General features: G+C 37.4%; 1 protein-coding gene across 1 annotated transcript in view; it reads right to left on the reverse strand.

Annotated features, from left to right (window-relative positions):
* The window catches only part of LOC308384080 (uncharacterized protein), a gene marked incomplete at its 5' end in the record, with an annotated part of 57,095 nt that extends 39,684 nt beyond the window's left edge, over positions 1-17,411 (reverse strand). Inside the window, 2 exons of the mRNA XM_080862412.1 lie at positions 17,147-17,217; positions 17,393-17,411. Of these exons, the coding sequence (XP_080718538.1) occupies positions 17,147-17,217; positions 17,393-17,411 (90 nt within the window). The remainder of the gene's footprint in view (positions 1-17,146; positions 17,218-17,392) is intronic.
* Positions 17,412-17,929: the final 518 nt, after the last annotated feature.

Here is a 17,929-nt window from a genome sequence, read left to right on the forward strand (position 1 = left end):
GCACAGAGGACATCAACTTGTCTACAAACACTCACCAAATATTGGCCAAGCAATTTAAAATTGTAAAAAGTGCAAAACAAACAAAGCTGAAATGAAATGAAAGTAAAATTTGCCACTTTTACAACACACTGGTTGCAGCAGTAAGGCACAACTTTTACTTTGAAGACAAAAGTTTCAAACTCCTTTTCCAGTTTTTATCAAACTTGAAATTTCACTACTGCTCAGAATGTAATTGACATCGTCCACAAACACTGCAGGAGACAATCTACTAGCAACCAAACTAATCACAATTTGATTTTTTTATGCAACTCTGTCTCCGATTTCACCCGACAACAGAAGTGAGAAGACCTTAAGAGAAGTGTTTTGGGGCGTCGTGAGGCTAGGCTACGTTAGCCATTTGCAGCTAACGTTACATTTGCAAAGTGTTACAAGCTACAATTTCACTGCTGGAAAGCAATTTCACTCATTCTTCGTTGATAGGAAAGGTACACTGTGAACAGGTCACCAGTTTGTTGCAGGGCTAACACATAGAGACAGACAATGGTAGGACTGAACTAAGAACCTTGTTTAGTTTGCTAACCACTGCGCCACCGTCCTGAATAAAGCAAAATAAATAAAAGCTTAGTTTTAGCTGAGGCTTTATAATACTGAATTTAAAAGCTATTTCTAGGCTAGCTAAATAGCTAATTTGACAATCACAATTTATTTTCCCTTTCAATACTAACAGGGCAGCAACGTAGTGAAAAAAAGACCACTGAAAATTAATGTCATTTACAACCTCAAGGAGATAGATCCACTGGCAACATAAAGTGGGCAGGTCCAAGTAAATCTTTCTCAACTCAGAAACAAGCAATCACAGAGACTTTTAATGTGAATTAAAGAGACAGCTGATTGACATATGACAAGGTACTAAAAAGGTTAGAGGGTTACGTAAGCAACCAAAGCCCAAAATGTCTGCTTGCAAGAAACAGCGAGCAAAGCGTAAAAGCAAATTGCTTCCTTTGCGGGCACCCCTTGGTAACTGACCAAGTGAGCAAACATACACAACTGTCACTTGTGAAATGTTTTTTGTAGCTAAAAAAAAAAAAAACATTTTCTGAAATGTCTCACTCTGAGGTATCTCATCAAATATTTATCACTGCAAAAGATTCAGTAAGGTAAATTCTTCATTGATCAAGCCTTACATTTCAACAAACAGCTTCAAACGAGCTGCTACCAAACTTGTAAAACTGAACTCTCTTAATTATCTCACACTTTAGCTTTCAGCTGTGAAACATTTCATAAGTACTCACTGCAGGACGTGGAGAGAGAGAAGTGCTCATGATGACAGACGGGCTCAAAACTCATTTCCTGACTGAGCTCAGACCACAGGGGGGTTCTGTGTTTGCATGTGTATGTGTTAGTGGGTGGGCTGCACTACTGTGTACATGGAGATGACCCTAACTACAACCTCTGAGACAGAGAGGATGAGAGAGTGTTAGAGAGACTGGTGGAGAGAGAATGTGAGCTGGTCAGTTAATCTCCAGCCAAGGTTTGTCACGGATTGTGGGCTTGATTGATTAGCTCACTCAGCCTCTTATGTGTGTGTGTTTGAGGGCGATACAGAGGGAGGAAAAAGCTCTAGACTTAAAACTTTGTTACAAAACTTCAGCTAAACCAGTATTTAAATTGTAATACACGTTTGGTCCAATTTGTAAGACAATGCAAGTTTTAGTATCATGGGTTAGGCATTTCAGACCTTGTATTTCATATGCAGATCAGTTTTTAAAGGTATTATTTAGATATCCTAAAGAGTACAAGAACCCATGTCACAAATACCAGTTCCTGCCCTGACCCCTCAAAGTCAGGGGGAGTCCCCAGGGTGTGTCTAGGTGGGGTCTAATGACTGTAGCAGGTTAAATAGACACACCTTTATAAGTATGCAGGTATGAGGAAGGTGAGGCCTTCTTCCCAATACCTCTGAAGGCCTCCCCCTCCTTTTTCAAGACTCTTTAATCATATGCACACAATAAGATTTAAGCAGCAAGATTAAAAGTCCAGACCTTGCCAGATTTTGCAGTTGGACTGAAATTATAAAGTCCAGGTTCATCCTTCAGAGACAGTAATAAAACTGGCTAATGTCAGGGCAAAGCCACTTAATGCGTTTCTGTTCCTTGTGTAAATGTGTGTAGATTTTATCATAGAGGTGGATCTAAAGGAACAGTCTGCTTACCTTATATCACTCCTCAGGAAAACATGAATTTTTACACTTCATCAATGCCAGCTCCAAATTCACTCCCGTTGTACGTCTCTGTGTATCAGGTGGCATTTCTTATTTTGTCTCTTTAAGGTTGTCGGTCATGCTTCTTTTGCTTTTTGCATCCCTTTGTAGTCATTTCAAAGCCCTCTGTGCTGATTTTGCTTAAGGTCACTTTCTATGTCTTTCTGATCGTTTTGCTTATCCATGTTGTCAGTCTCCCTTTGTGTTTGTAGTCATGTGATTAAGTTTACAAAAAATACAAGCAGCCACTTCACACATGGCCCCCTTGACCCCTTCCTGCACTCGACTGCTTTTAAAAGCTTGTTTCCTGAAAACAGCTGCTGGAGGAAATTGACTTTAGGACATTAAACCATAAATTGTAAACACAAATGTGCTATTAAACCAAACCTATATGAGCTAAAATAGGCTATAAGCCTGCTGAAGCTTTACTCTGACTCTGATTTAGTCTTGGCCGATTCTGTTAAAAAAAAAAAAATCCAGAACACTTTTACTCATAAATGAGTTAGCTCGAATTCAACTAACCTGCAGTCCAGTGTAGAGTTGAAATCATAAAACCTTCAACCTAGTCAAGAGTTGTCCCTGCTCCAGGAGCATATGAAACGCTGTCATTAGTGAAAGTAAGATTTTCCTGATAAGAGTGTTACTTTCCCTCTTTTCAGATCGCTTCTAAGATATTTTTTTAAGATCTCATTGTTTAAACCAATAATATTGTGTTATGTAATCAGGTGAGACACTCTACCACCCACAGGAAGTTATGAATCACGCATCATCACCTTTGTCATTGACACTAGCTCTCTTAATATTGAATATCATGGTGAATAGTTGCTTATTCAGAATGAATTTTCTTTTTGTTTTTTTTACAATTTTCTTTTTAGGAAAAAAAAATCTTAAAATCTGTAAGTGAGGCATTTTATCAGATAAAAGGGTCAGAGGTCTATGGGCATGCACTGTCACGATAACTGCAGATATTTGTTGCTCAGCAAGCAACTATGTCTGTACACAAGGAAACCTCTCCTACCCAGCACGCCTTATTCATGACTCACAGCTCTGGTATGTCACCTTGTGCACTGATGCACTTTGAGCCACCAGAAGCTTTAAACTGGGAGTGAACAGCAGGCGACGCCTTGCAGTAACATTTACTGACGAGGAATGTTTCATTATGGAAACAACTTTTAGTGACGAAGTTCATTAACAGTGTAACGATTATGTTAATTTACAAAATTGCCAAGTCATGTGTTTTTTCTTTAAATATAGTCTGGTTAACTCCTAATGCTAAAAATGTCATTCTAATTTTTCAAAATAAAGACCTCCGTCAGATAAAACTACATTTATGTCTTTAAGTTTAAGGCTTGTCTTATAATTGTTAATACAATTTACCAAATTGTTAATAAAATTTACCAAATTTCCCCTTGTAGGACAATTAAAGGATTATTCTATTCTATTCTAAAATTGTAGTTCTGTCAAAACAAAACTGTGAAGATGTTTTCAGAAACCTAACACTGCATCTGAAAATGAAGAAGCTAAGTGGTGAAATTCTCGTTTCTGGATCTTTCCTGCTGGCTGCTAGCACATTAAATGGCCTATTATGTTTAATGTAAGTCCACCAGATAGAACCTGTTACTTCCCACGCTCTGTCAAAAACATTGTTTTTACTATACACAGTGAAAATAGAAAGTTAAATTCCCGACTGTCATCCATTATGTATTAAAAACTACAAAAAACATACGTGTTTCAGTTGTGCTGAATTTAACACTTCTGCCAACCTGATTTCTAGGGGAAACGCCTACAATGGGTACTGATCTACACCACAACAGACATTTCTACTGCATTTTTGAACTCTATTTCTACTCAGCTGGACTGCGAACTGGAACAACTGGGATCAAACAATGGAGGAGCAGAAATGCAGAAAATACACAGCGGAGGACAAGGAGGTCAACATAACTTTGACCAAACAGAGTGTTTAGTCTCTTTGGAAACTTTCGGAACTTATTTAGAAATTCAAGTTCGAAACCAACCCAGTACTGAGGATTGTAGTTGATTAATTAATCACAGCTAAACCTTACTGGACATGCAGTTCTTTCAATTCAATTCAATTTTATTTAAATAGTGCCAAATCACAACAAAAGTCGCCTCTTCCTCTCTCTCTGTAAAAACACCAGCAGTATAAAACAGCAGAACCAGTTTGTCTGTACCCAATGAGGTGAATAAACAAAATACCACCTCTCCTGTATTTGCCCTCTTCCTGTCACTTCCCCTTTTAATTGAAGCATAGGTGGGCCTGTCCCTCTGTAGTTAACAATTAACTAATCAGATCTCTTGTCACCCTGACGTTAACCATGTCAAACACAACAAAACCACTATGCCCCCCCATTTCTTGAAAAGTGCTCACACACACAGTTTACTAGGTGATGTTCAGGAAGCACTTTCTAAACTGAGGGAAAAGGAAAACTTTATACATTTGTCAAGTGATGATGTGAAAATAAAATGTATTTGGCATCTTAATGCAGATGACAGCTTAAACTAGGGAACACTTAATTAAAGATTACCACAACATGTATGGAAAAACTGTGGCAGATAAAGTGCCATTACTGAAAATAATCCACCATCTTCCAGTAACTTCCTTTTTTACCCTAATGCACGACCTACACCAGACTGATTAATGGTATGTTTTTACTGCATACAGGTATTACTCTGGGTTATTTTAGGGTTTGGCACAATACCACTCTCACCACCACCCAACCGCATCGCAATGCATACACATGCACAGGTGTGCAGGGCTGGGTGTGCAACCTACTTATGATGAGCTCCTCCCAAAGACTCATCCAAAAGAAATAAAACCTCTGTGAGCTGTCGTCTGTCCGACAGTCAGGGAGAAAAACAGGTAGAGCAACACAAAGACACAGCAGGTAGACCTAAAAGAAACCAAACATGCAGTGGGAAATTACACACTCAGGGAGACAAGAACATAAAACACAACCTTGTGTCCTATTGGGAGTGTCCCCGATTAGAAGAAGTGAAAGTACCAGCCTTTAGTTTGAAAGCTAAAAATAATAAATATATTTAGATTTTACAAATAATGGGACTTTCCACGACTGAAAGCACAATTAGTTGAAAATAACATTATACCGTATAACTTCTAAAGAACTGGACACAATCCAAGACCCACGCCGGCGACAGATGTAAAACACGGTTCTGTTTGCACTACACAGGGTGGGTCCTCGAATGTGTCTGCATGTTTATTTGCGCAGTCATGAGTTTTGGTCTGCAGACAGACACATTATAGGTGAATGATTACATTTTATCACAGATTTACACAGATGTTTGATTCTATGTGAACCGTCCAACAAAATACAGACAAAATGCTTAAAAAAATGTCTTGCAACAATAAGATAAAAATAACAGCTAACGGACAATATGTGATTCAAGAAGAGATTCTGATGGGCAGTCTCACAGCAATCCTTCAGAGGCTCAGAGAAAAGTGAGACGCCCCTGATGAAGCACTTGTAGAAGTTAATTATGCATAGACATATGACTTCATTAGTGACTTTATGCAATAACTCAGCTAGGCCATCTAGTAACGTTTGGCTATGTGATGCATGTAAAGTCATTTATTTAAGAGTAGTACTTAAAACTACTTGGATAGCCTGAATCTCTCAATACTGACCAGTCAAAATACAGGCAAAGGAATATGCCTGACCCAAATTATGCATCGTTGAAAAACATAAAGCCTCACAATTCAAAAAGTGTAAACCATTGTACGATGCAAATACTACAGTGAGAACTGTTCCATAGTTTGTCTTAAGAGTGACTACCCAATAAAACAGCACTTAGTGTAGTGAGCAAAACGCTTCAAGGCTTTAAGTAAAAGAAAATTATTTCACACATCTTTCCATTTTATTTAAAAATTATTTTTACTATAACATAAGAATTACCAGTACTTCCAGGTGTTACACACTCAACACCTTCTCATCTGAATAGTTTTTGCTGCCCATCCTTAACCAGATACTAACAAGGTGGTGGCAAAAAAAGGCAATGACAACGTATGACCATAATGAAATTAGAGCTTTGCAACACAGCAACATGTAACGTAATGCTCATGCCCTATCAGAATTTAGGGTTGACTCTTTAAACAACAAATAGAGTCAGCCTAGCCCAGTTGGAATAGTGTGTTGGATATGTTATAATTTCCAGTCTTTATGTCATAAAGACTGTTTTCCATCCCCTGTCAGTGTTTCTAGAATCAGATTCTATTTGTGGTGGTTGCGGGGTGGTACGTGTGTACATGAACGTGCGGTACACCTACGCTTGCTTAAATGAGTTACAAACTAACACTATATACATTTAATGAGAATAAATAACAGAGGAAACGCCAGCCATCTCCCCCACTTCTTGACAGATTTCAGCAGCTGGTGATGGCAGCTCGTTTTGCTCTGCAGCTTCTGCGAGCTCGGTTTAGTGGCACATGAACCAGCTCCCCACCTGCCGAAGGTTCTGGTTAGAGTGGTCCCTGCAGCTTGCAGCAGATCTCCAGAGCAGAACAAAGACTACTGTTGCCACCTGCAGTTCACAACAATGGGCGTTGGAGATTGAGCTGAATGATGTTGACAACCACCACAAGGGTGACCTGGCTGAAATGGGCCAGAGCTAACAGGTTAGCAACGACTGATGTTTGAAAATAAGAGTGAGATGGTTATTGAGTAGTAAAGTGGAGGCATTCTTTAGTTCCAAACATACTTTAGTGGCCTGCCTATGTGTGAGAAAAAACCCCAACAACAAAGACTTTCCATTTGGCATGAATTTGGTATGAAGGTTGGATAAATGTGTATTCTATTTGGCATACATGCCTAAGGCTAACCACACAGTAGTCTCTTCCAACTAACAGTCAGTGGGGTGCATTTAAAAAAAAAAATTAACCTTGATGAAGTTGGACAAATTGGTCATTTAGAAATTTGTCAAAAATGCTGCCATTGTTAACATAATCTAGCCTCTGGGAGACTAATCTGATGCTTTTAAGCTGATTTGCTGAAATATATTACTTCATTTTTGCTTCAAAGCTTCAGTTTTACTGCCCTTGAATAGTTTAAGCAAAGCAAAATCAGTTTTACCCTGAAAACAATAATAAACATGCCAATTAATAAGAAGCTAACACCACGTTCAGTACAATAATTTTTTACTCTAGAGCCATGATGTGTAGGAAAAATATTGCACTTGTTGACAGAGTAGAAGGATATGCAAATGATCAACACTTTCTTTTTTAAACTCACTTCACTTTCTCATCTCCAAGTTTAGTTTCAAAACTAGAGCATCCACAACAACAACATGCACCAAGCACTGCAACTCCCACCCAGCACCCACCCAGCCTGCGCCCACTCGGCCCTCCGATGAGGCTTAATGAGTAATAAGCACTGGGTGACCACAGTCTTGGAGTCAAGCCAACTTTCCCAGATGCTAAATTGAAGCCTGGAGGTACTGCATAATGCAAAACAACACTCATTAAAACTTGCAGTGAAAAAACAAAAACAAAACACAAGGAGCTATAAAATGCAAAAATGCACTGAGATGCATTCGAGGAGAAGCTCTGTAGCAGTTTCTAAATGATGTAGATGAATAATTAACTCTCAGGTGTCCATTAGCGGAAGAATTTACAAGATGTAGAAAATGGGTTCCAAAACACGCTCATGACCTTCAAACCGAAACCATTTGGCCCGAGCACTATGTTATGGAGGCGAGTGTGAGCTTTGGAAAGGATGATGAAATGGAAGGAAATCAACAGCAAAAAGAGCGACGTTTCTAGAACCAGAATGTGAAGCTTTCCCACTTCAGCTAAATTATACAGTACTGCAGTTTTTCTTCTTATTGAATTTACAAATGGATAGTGTAATGGATTGCATTATAGTAAGTTATTTTGATAATCTCTAAAAGCAATTCAGTTTGTATGGTGTCCACAGAGCTTAAAATCACTACCCTGTCAGTGATTTTAAAACTTATTTTTTGCTAAAACAGCAGCCACAGTGGCAACAGACAAAAGAAATGTGACTGCTGAAAGATACACTGTTACACAGCTACATTTTTAATATAATGTAATGATAACAAAAGGTAACAACAACATTAGAAAGCAAATTCATAGATCTGCAGATGACCCATGAACACAGAACTGGAATCGACTTAATGTGATGTCCAAATTGGAACTACAATGAGTTGTAAATACGTGTTCAAACAGTGAGGCTATTAGTACCTGTAACTGATTACTTTATCTTTTACAATGAATACGTATCTTGAAAAGGAGAAAAAGAAGAAATATGTGTATTTGTTTGGTGTTTATGAACATCTGTTTTTCCTGTCTTTCTATATGCAGTAACCGATGAAAATAAAGAAGAATACCATGATAGGTTTTCGCTAGTACACATTAATACCTCAAAAAATTGCAATCCAATAAGATTCTGAAAGGGCTCATTCCACATGAAGAGTATTTTTACTTTAAGTATATTTTGATATTAAACCTTTTTTTTTTTTAAAAGTAGGTCTATGAACTGTAGCTAAGAGTGCAAATACTATTAGCTTTACTGTTTTCAGTATATTCAACACAGCAGTTCGCTTTATTCATTTCATCATTTATTATGGTTTTCTTTGTCCCCTGCCCCTGCTTGTTGATACTCTCCCCTGTATCACCTGATTAAAACACAGCACTGGTATGGCCCTTGTCTGTATGTTAAATATTATTAGTACAGCTGAGAGGCTGTTAGTTTAACCTAGCATGAAAACTGGGAGCAGGTGACTACTGACACATATACCTGCAACCCAAGTGAGTACAAAAGAACAGGAAGTCCTCGAGTTTGTGTTAAAGTGGTGCTGCTGCAGTCTGCAATAATGGCATTATGAAAGACAGGTTAAACTTATCTGCGTTATAAACAGCTCAGTGAAAGAAAGTGATTTTCTAGGAAGTCAGCCATCTTGACCTTAGACTAGTGTGAAGTCATGCGAGAGATATATCAAAGAAAGGGGAGTTTCTACCTGCAGGACTGATACCAGCACACAGTGCTAGTCCACCCGCAGCTCCAATAAGAAAAGTAATATTTGAATTACATAGTGTTACTAAAACGAGGAGATCACAACATGGTACCAAATAGTTTGCGTGTGTGTGTACGTTCATCTTGTCCTTCAAAACTCACGCCCTGATTCCTAACATACCATCTCCTTCCTGCTGCTTTCACATGATTCACTGTTGACTTGCAGTTTGTGGCATAATGTCACATTCAGTCATGCTTTTATGTGACTCCTGTGTGTGCATAATTAAAAGATTGTGAGCTAGAACAAGCCTTATGTTAAGATGCCGTATTTTTAAAATAATGTTGTTGTTGTTTTTAAAAAAAAAAACAACAACAACATTATTTTAACATTTTGATGTATTTCTACACTGAATCATCCTGGAACTGCAGGCTTAGAGTTGTGAAACTGATGAATTGAGTGAGTAATTTGTAATGCATAAGCACATCTTTATTTTCACTTCATGGAAATAGTAAATAAGTTTTTTTCCCAGTGTCTCTCTTCTCTCTCACACATGCACAGTAGCTCCACGTCTTTTATTGAGCCACCAAACAATCTGTTCTATAGAAAGGCAGCTAGCACAACACTAAATGTCATTAATGAACATTTCTTTAAACCACAGTGACTAACTGCACAGAGATCTTTTTTCTTCTTTTTTTTTCAGGGGTTTATAAAAAATTCTTTCTTCCATTGTGTTAATGATTGATGGGCACCAGATGCCACTATGGGGTGTTTCCCATACCAGACAGCTTGACATTTGATTATAATAGGAATGAATGTTGCACACAATAGGTGGCTTGTTGTAAACCTAGGGGCAATAGAAGATAAATAATTATACTGTTTTTTGAAGCCGAGCTATCATTCCACAAACTTTCCAAAGGAAGATTCTAGTTTTTTGAAACTAAGTACACCCATGACTTAACAGTTTGTAGAACTACATTTAGCACCTTAGAGTAACTGCTTTCTATATGACCTTTCCAGTCTCTCACATCATTTCTGGAGGAATTATGGTTGTTTTCTTTACATCATCGCTTCAGTTCATTGAGGTTGTGCATAGTTTGCTTAAAGTCCTGCCACAGCATTTCAGTCAGGTTGAGCTCTGGACTTTGACCGGATCGTCACATCACCTTTTCTTTTTCAGCCATTCTGTTGTAGATTTGCTGTTGTGCTTAGGATCATTTTCTTGTTGAATGACCCAATTGGGGCCAACATGTCAGATAGCTGGTCTCACACTTGACTCCAAAATACTTTGGTACACAGAGCAGATCATGGCCAGCTGAGTGTGCTGGCCATGATCTGTGTTTGGTTTTGGCCGTGTTTGGTTTTGGCCAAACATCTCCACACCAGTCTTCTCTGTCTGAAGGACATCGTTTCATGAATCTAAACAATACTGCCATGTTTTTCTTAAAGAAAGGAAGTTTTCTCCCGGAAACTCTTCGAAATAAGAAACACTTGATCAGGTTTTTTCTAATTGTACTGTCATAATCGTCCCAGGACTAGATGTTGGAACATCTACTCCTGGAAGGACTGTGGTTAGTTGAAAGCTACAGACCATCACACTGCCAAAACATCTGCTGTTATACAGGCGGTCAGACTGTTTTAATCAAGTGCATTTCATTAAGTGGAGAATGAATGATTACTGAGCTGCATAAAAAGACAACGTAATGGTTTTTAAGGTTCAGGTATTTGACATATTGTCTCCGTCAGGCTGCTGAACATGTACAATCACTTCTGCAAACACAAGTGAAGCTTTAGGAAGAATGACAGCAAACACAGACATACTTTGAATATCATCTGACAGACAGCACTGTGAGCAAAAAAGCATAACAGCTATGGGAATGCACCTCAATAAGACAAGACACTTTGGTGTTTTTCGTCACCTAATTGCATTCACCTACCTGTGCACAAACATGACACTGAAAATAAGTGCATAATTACTTTCTTTAGAAGATCAAAAATCCTGATTATAAATGCTGAGTATGTGGATGTTTGATTGGAATATTACCTTAAGAAAATAAAATAAATAAAATAAACCTTTTCCTGAAAATTCAAGAAAAAAAAATGGATTAAAACATTCTTGAATTTAAATTTGTAACTGCCCTTTCTAATAAAAATGTCAAAACTTGTCACCAAAGATTTGACATCAAGTGAATTTCTGAATGCTGATGTCATCATTCTTACTTAAATGGCATAGCTAAACGTTAAGGTAATGGAGGTTTCGGCAAATGAAGTAGTCACACACAAAGACTTGTATCTACAGGTGAGAAACAATTTCTTAAAAACAATGACATCATCTATAATCTCAATTATTCTCGCACACACCCAGCTTTGTGAAAGTTGGGATCGTCTATGAGACTGTCCCAAATGGGCTTGGGAAACTGTTCACAATACAGGCCTTACTGATATTCTTTTTTTTCTTTTTTTTAAAATTTCATTTGTTTTTAGTAAATCTCTTGTGCAGTACGTTCTAGGAAAACGTATCCAAGTGAGCCAGTTCTGATGTGTAATTTATTAGTTCCCACAGTCATTTGGAGCTATAAAATCTCGATTCAGGCCACATCAGCATGTGATGTGAATGTAGCCTTAGTGCTAATGTGTTCAGGATTAGAAAGCACTGATGAAAATTATATACATCCTTATTAATCTTTATATAATTTGCCCAAAACCATTTTTTCTTTCTTTAATTTGATGTCTTGAAAAAAATCATTTTAGTTTTTGATCAAGACTTCAAGGATGGGATGAAAACTTTCGTCCAGTAAATGCACATCAGGTTCAGCATGCTCCAAAATGAAAGTCAAACTGATGTTGCAGATGTCAATTCAACATCACTTTGAGCTACTTCTTTAAGACTGCTTGGACGTCCTTATTAGACTTCCTAGTTAGTGTTTAAGAAATGCTTTCCATAATATCTTTTTTCAGTTTGAAGAAAACAAAATAAACATTACCAATAAAGTTAATGAGAAACAATTGTCAGAGTTTCAGCCATGTTGCTATGAAGCTTTACTTGATTGTAATTTTTAAACTAAAGCCAAGTCTAAACCCTCAAACAGCACTTTGTATTTATGAAAGCCAAAAAAAGACATTTTACACTATACTGTAAATGCAAAAGCTCCAAATTATTATCAGCTCATCACATAAATTTTAATGTTAAACTAGCAAAAATGTGACACCAAGAGTGCAGTGGGTTGCAGGGCTGATGATGGTGTTGGCAAAGTTAGGTTTGTGCACTGGCAGTGAGTTGACTAGAGAAACTGAAACCATAGATACAGGATACATTTCTCTTAAAGCCATTCCCTTTAATTAATGCGGCTAACCTGTTTGTGATGTAGGCCAAGTGTTGTGGGTAGTAAGCAACTGTAACGTGTTACTGGCATGTAGCTAAAGGTACTGTGAAGGCCACGTCAACAGCAATTAAGTTACCATAATCTAATGGCTAGATAAGTTTCTCTGTAACAGATATCCAAATGTGCATTTACAAGGAATTTAAATATAATTTAAATAAAATGTCTCCTCATACAGTCCTGTGCAAAGGTCTTAAAGTATCCTTCATTTCTTTCTTTGCTTACAAGGAGCCTTTCTTTTTAAAAAGTCAATCTTTGAGCTTTTGTATTTGAACATTGGCTGCCTTTTCACTCAATTTCACTCCAGTCATTGTACCTGACCATTTTTGGATAAATGTTTCTTTGTTTGTTAAGCCACTCAACACTAACCGATGAATCATTCAAGCATAAAAAACGCGCTTAACACAAGGGATAAACCAGTGTTGTGTCTATACATAACAGACAACTTAGCAACGAACCAATTCAGAAATCTATCTTTAGCCACATTATTTGTCCTCATTTCTTTAGCTGAATGTCTGGAAAAATGGCAAAGATAATACAGTGTAAGGGGGAAAAAATATTATTTTTACACCAAAAGGTGGTATCTCAGCATGGCGTGCAGTGTTTCCTTAAAACATTCGGGGAAACTGGACAAATATAGGACAAGAGAAGTGGCAATCCTTCCACTTCCTTATGAAAAGAAATTATCTACCACAGATAAACAGTGTCTGAAATTTATGCCCTTAAGAAACAGGGAAAAAAATCCAGCAAAGATCTTACACAGAATTTGAGATTTTTTTTTTTTTTTTTTTTTTTTTTTTACAATCTGTTATTCTTTGACTTGCATTAACACTTACTTACACAACATTTTAACCCATCTCTACTCCATTACAAACAGTGACAAGGCAAGAGAGAGAGAGCAATGAGAGAGTGTAGGGTGGGTGTGTGCTGAGCAAAACTGTGAAAGAGATCAGTTGTGTATTCTTGTTGGTCTGGTTCGTTAACTGCCTGGGCTAGAGTCAAGTGAAAGAATGTAGTTCCATTAAAACGCATTAAAGAGAGAGAGGATGGGTGTGCGAAGGACAGAGGCTGGATACAGAAACAGGTTGAAGTTGTTACACATGATTAAACTAAATGTTTTTGTCCCATACATACACATGGTTGAGTTTGAAAAACTGATGAAAAGGAAAAACTGAAACATCCAAAAGATAAGAAAGTGGTATTAAGAAACCAAAGGAACTGGGTGAGAGTGAAAGGGGAGAAAGGGTGACTGAAACAGAGAGAGGTATGATGAATTGTTGGAACATTCTCAGTGAGAAAAGGGATTAAGTCAAAATTTGACATAGAAAAAGAGAGAAATACTGCTGCACAATATGCAATGACTAATGCCTTGTGGGGTGTGTTGGGTCAGTCATTGCCTTGGTTCAACCCTTTTTAAAAACATGTACATATTGTCATGTACATTGTGTCTAGACTAAATGAATCAATGTCATACACACATCATATATATATATATATATATATATATATATATCAGAACATATACATATACACACACACACACACACACACACACACATATATAGTGTAAGCTAAAAGCTTTGGCAGCTTTTTAAGCATGTACAAAAAATAATGTAACATATACTAGAGTACTAAATACAACAAAACTAAAAAGCTTAACTTCTGGCATGCAAGAAAATCCAAGTCATCATTTACACAGTGTAAGTAAAATAAAAAAAAATAAAAAACAAAAAAACATATATACACACACACTAAAAACTGAAGAGTCAAGAGTAAAATAGTGCAAAATTGAGAGTAACAGTAAAAAATATGTTAGATAACAGTGAACGAAAAAGCACAGCTGTGTAGGAGATGAGGGTGATCAGAACAGAAAAAGATGGAATGAAAGATAAAGACATGGAAAGTGAACTAATACAAAGATACTTTAGCTAAGCAAGAAAATCAGTAATGCTAACAGCTGGCAATAGTTTCTGCATTCTTCAGCCAAGAAAACATTTACACATGAATGACTGCAATTTTCCTTAGACAATTGTGAAAAACCAGCTTTAGAAAGCACATTTTACATTCTGAACACAGGACAACAACACCGATATTTAACACATAACTGCGTAAAGCTGACTTCATTTTAGCCTGCTAGCACATCTCTGTGAGGCTGACATTTTCTACATTTTGCAACATATGTGAGAAAACAGAACTTTCAGAAATATAATAATTAATTGTATGTGCTTGACGTCACCCTTTAAAGCAACTCATGTATAACTAATATCCCTGCTTCTTAAGCTAGCTGTCAAGGCTGTAAAAGTAGCTGCGTAGCAACACGCTCGCTGGCCTGCAAGCTAAAAACAAAAGAAACTAGAAAAAAAATACAAAGATATAAGCTCACAATGGCTATAGGAACTCACTTATTCCTTTAATTATTGTTAATGTGATAAAATAATATCGATTTGTGGCGACTATTTCACAGAAGAACTAGCCTAACAACCACTGCTCTCTCTAGCCTGTTGTATCTTCTGGCTTAAAACTGCCATAGTTCTCACTACTGTTGGTGTCTCCAGGACTGTGTTTTACTGTGATTACACACACGCACATAAACACACCCACACAAACAATCACAGCTTGTAATCAGTCGCCCAGCTTAATTCTTCAACCAAACAGGCATGCAGGGGTAGAGACCCAGTTAAGAACAGCATGGTTTGGTTAGGTGTTGTTATTGTTGTTGTGACTATTACTAATTAAGTGTTAAGTAACACAGCAGCTCCACGTGGAGTCAGTAAAAGTTCACATAGCGCCCTCCACCCAGCTGAAATAAAGATAACATCTCATCTCTGTTGGCCTCTTATCAGGGGGCAGAGTACTCTTGAGAAAATGAAAACTGTTAGATATCATCAGTATTAAAAAAAGAAAAAGGAATTTTATTGTCAATGCCTGACACGAGTTTGATCTTGCAGAGACGTAGCTTAAAGTCACTATTATGGTGGATAAGAAACTGTAAAACTTATATTTTCATGCCACTTTACAACATTGAGATTTCATGGAAGGTAGTATAAACTCCTCACACTATACTTTCTGGCCATAAGTATGTAGACACAAACTGCACACAGCACACCCACAATACACATGAAAACTGAATCTGTCATTCCAAAGCCACAGACACTAAATGCTCCTCTAGCTCAGACTCCTAAAAGGTTTCCACATGATTTTCCAGTTCATCCTGAAGGTGTTGGGAAAGACCGAGGTCAAGGCTCTTTGCATGTCAGTCAAGTTTTTCAACACTGAAATGTGTAATGTAGCTCAACAGTGAGAATGAGCCCAGCGCCTAATTTTAGGTTGTTTCATTAACATGATACAAAGCAAGGACAAGCCTGTAGTAACCACTTTTGAGTCCACGCTGACTTTGTATAATACGATGCTACACAATTGCACTATGTTGCACTTTATATTTCATTCTATAATCAAATTTAAAGTATTTAATATTGTATTGAAATTTAAATTTTTTTTAAGTATCTGCATTACTTACACGTTTCTCCACAGTATTAATACACTACAGGTATTACAACCTGCATACCAGCACCATGAAAAGTACTCAAGCTCAAACACAGACTGCAGTAAGGCGGGCCACAAAAGTTGAGGACTATTGATTTCTGGTAACATTATCACACTAATGCTGATAACTCTGAACAGCTCTTACATAATGCTCCTGGAACAACAGTAGCTTTAATCCTACTTCATAGTTCTTCAATTACCATATTAATTGCCTATTCTTAACAGTCTTCCCTACCCGTTTTTAAGTCACTCCTGAAAAAGCAGCTCTTTACCCTGGCCTTTGACACCACATGAGATGTTGGTTTTTATTTATTTATTTTTATTTTAGTTGTTTTTAGTTGATTCTGTGCTGTTTTATCTTGTTTTCTTTTTTAATATAGGGCTATTTTAATTTTTATGTATTATGTGTTATATTGATTCATTTGTGCTGTTTTCTTTTATTCTATTGTTTTTAACTTATTTTCTGTACAGCACTTTGGTCCTGTGCTGGGTATTTTAAAGTGCTTTATAAATAAAATTGGATTGGAAATTGGATTATCAAACTGTACGGTACCTTCTCTCCGTTTACAATGCCTGTCTCAAGATTCATTATTTGAAGATCTACATGCTAAATCAATCATTCGGAATGTTACTATGTACTTTGGCTGAATGTATGAAAGCCTGCATCTCCATTTGCCGCAGGCTAAACTTTAAAAGTTTAGCTTAACTATTTTTGCGCACAGTTTTGACCTGAAGCAGTCTCTGTGCTTCCCTGCATCAGCTGGATTATCTGTTCCTCAGCCCTATCCTTAAAAAAAGACTAGTTTTTCTGCGATCCAGTTTGAGGAAAATAGCCGTGAACTCTCTTAAGTGAAAGCAGCGCATTTCTCACCCGAAATCAGTGTCAGCAAAAAAAGCTGTACCAAAGCGCTCCCATTAAACTCCAACAAGTGTTCCTGGAAAATTATGAGCTTCTTACCTGTTCCTCCTCCTTTCTGCGGTGCTCTGATGCCGACTGACAGCCTGCTGAGTCTGCCTGACAGGAGTTTCCTTGTGGGTGTGGCCAGAGTTACACCTGCCGCACACCGGAACGTGCGTAATGAGCCCAGCTGACTCACGCAAAGTCGCCCGGGAAGGGAGGAGCGAAGGTTTGAGCTGGTTAAACGTTACATTCTCTGGCAGAAATCCACGAGAACATTTTTGAGAGGCATGAGAACGAACTCACTCTCTGTCTTTGACACCATTTTGGGAAATGCAATGCACCATGGGCAGCTTTTGCAACTATTTCAGGAATGTTTCCTTCCCTGGGGACATTGTGGTTACCACCTTCTCCCTCTGATGACATTAAGTGACATATACAATGCTAAACAAAATCATAAGACCACCATCCAGTCAGCTGTAAAGTTTATAAATGAACAGTATTGGTAATTACCAGAATGATTTTTGTAATTGTGTGTCCACCAGTATGTACAAGCTCTTTAACTGAGATAATATTTTTAATGCTTTAATATAATTTTTGCTGCCATTCATTCATTTTCCAATTCACTGTTTGAAAAAAAGGAAATAAGATTTTAGTGATTGAGTCTTATGCTCAAATAATTTTTCACTGATTCAGAGAAGTCAGGATTTGGGTTGAAAAACATGAATTCAGTTTGTTATTTGCCTGACAAATAGCAATTATAATTTCTCGTTTTAAACAAGTTTTTGTCAGATTTCTAAAATATTTGTGTTTTCTTCTTTTTATGGTAGGTGGTCTAATGTG

This window comes from Rhamphochromis sp. 'chilingali' (genome assembly GCF_963969265.1).
Source record: "Rhamphochromis sp. 'chilingali' genome assembly, chromosome: 2".
NCBI classification, from domain to species: domain Eukaryota; kingdom Metazoa; phylum Chordata; class Actinopteri; order Cichliformes; family Cichlidae; genus Rhamphochromis; species Rhamphochromis sp. 'chilingali'.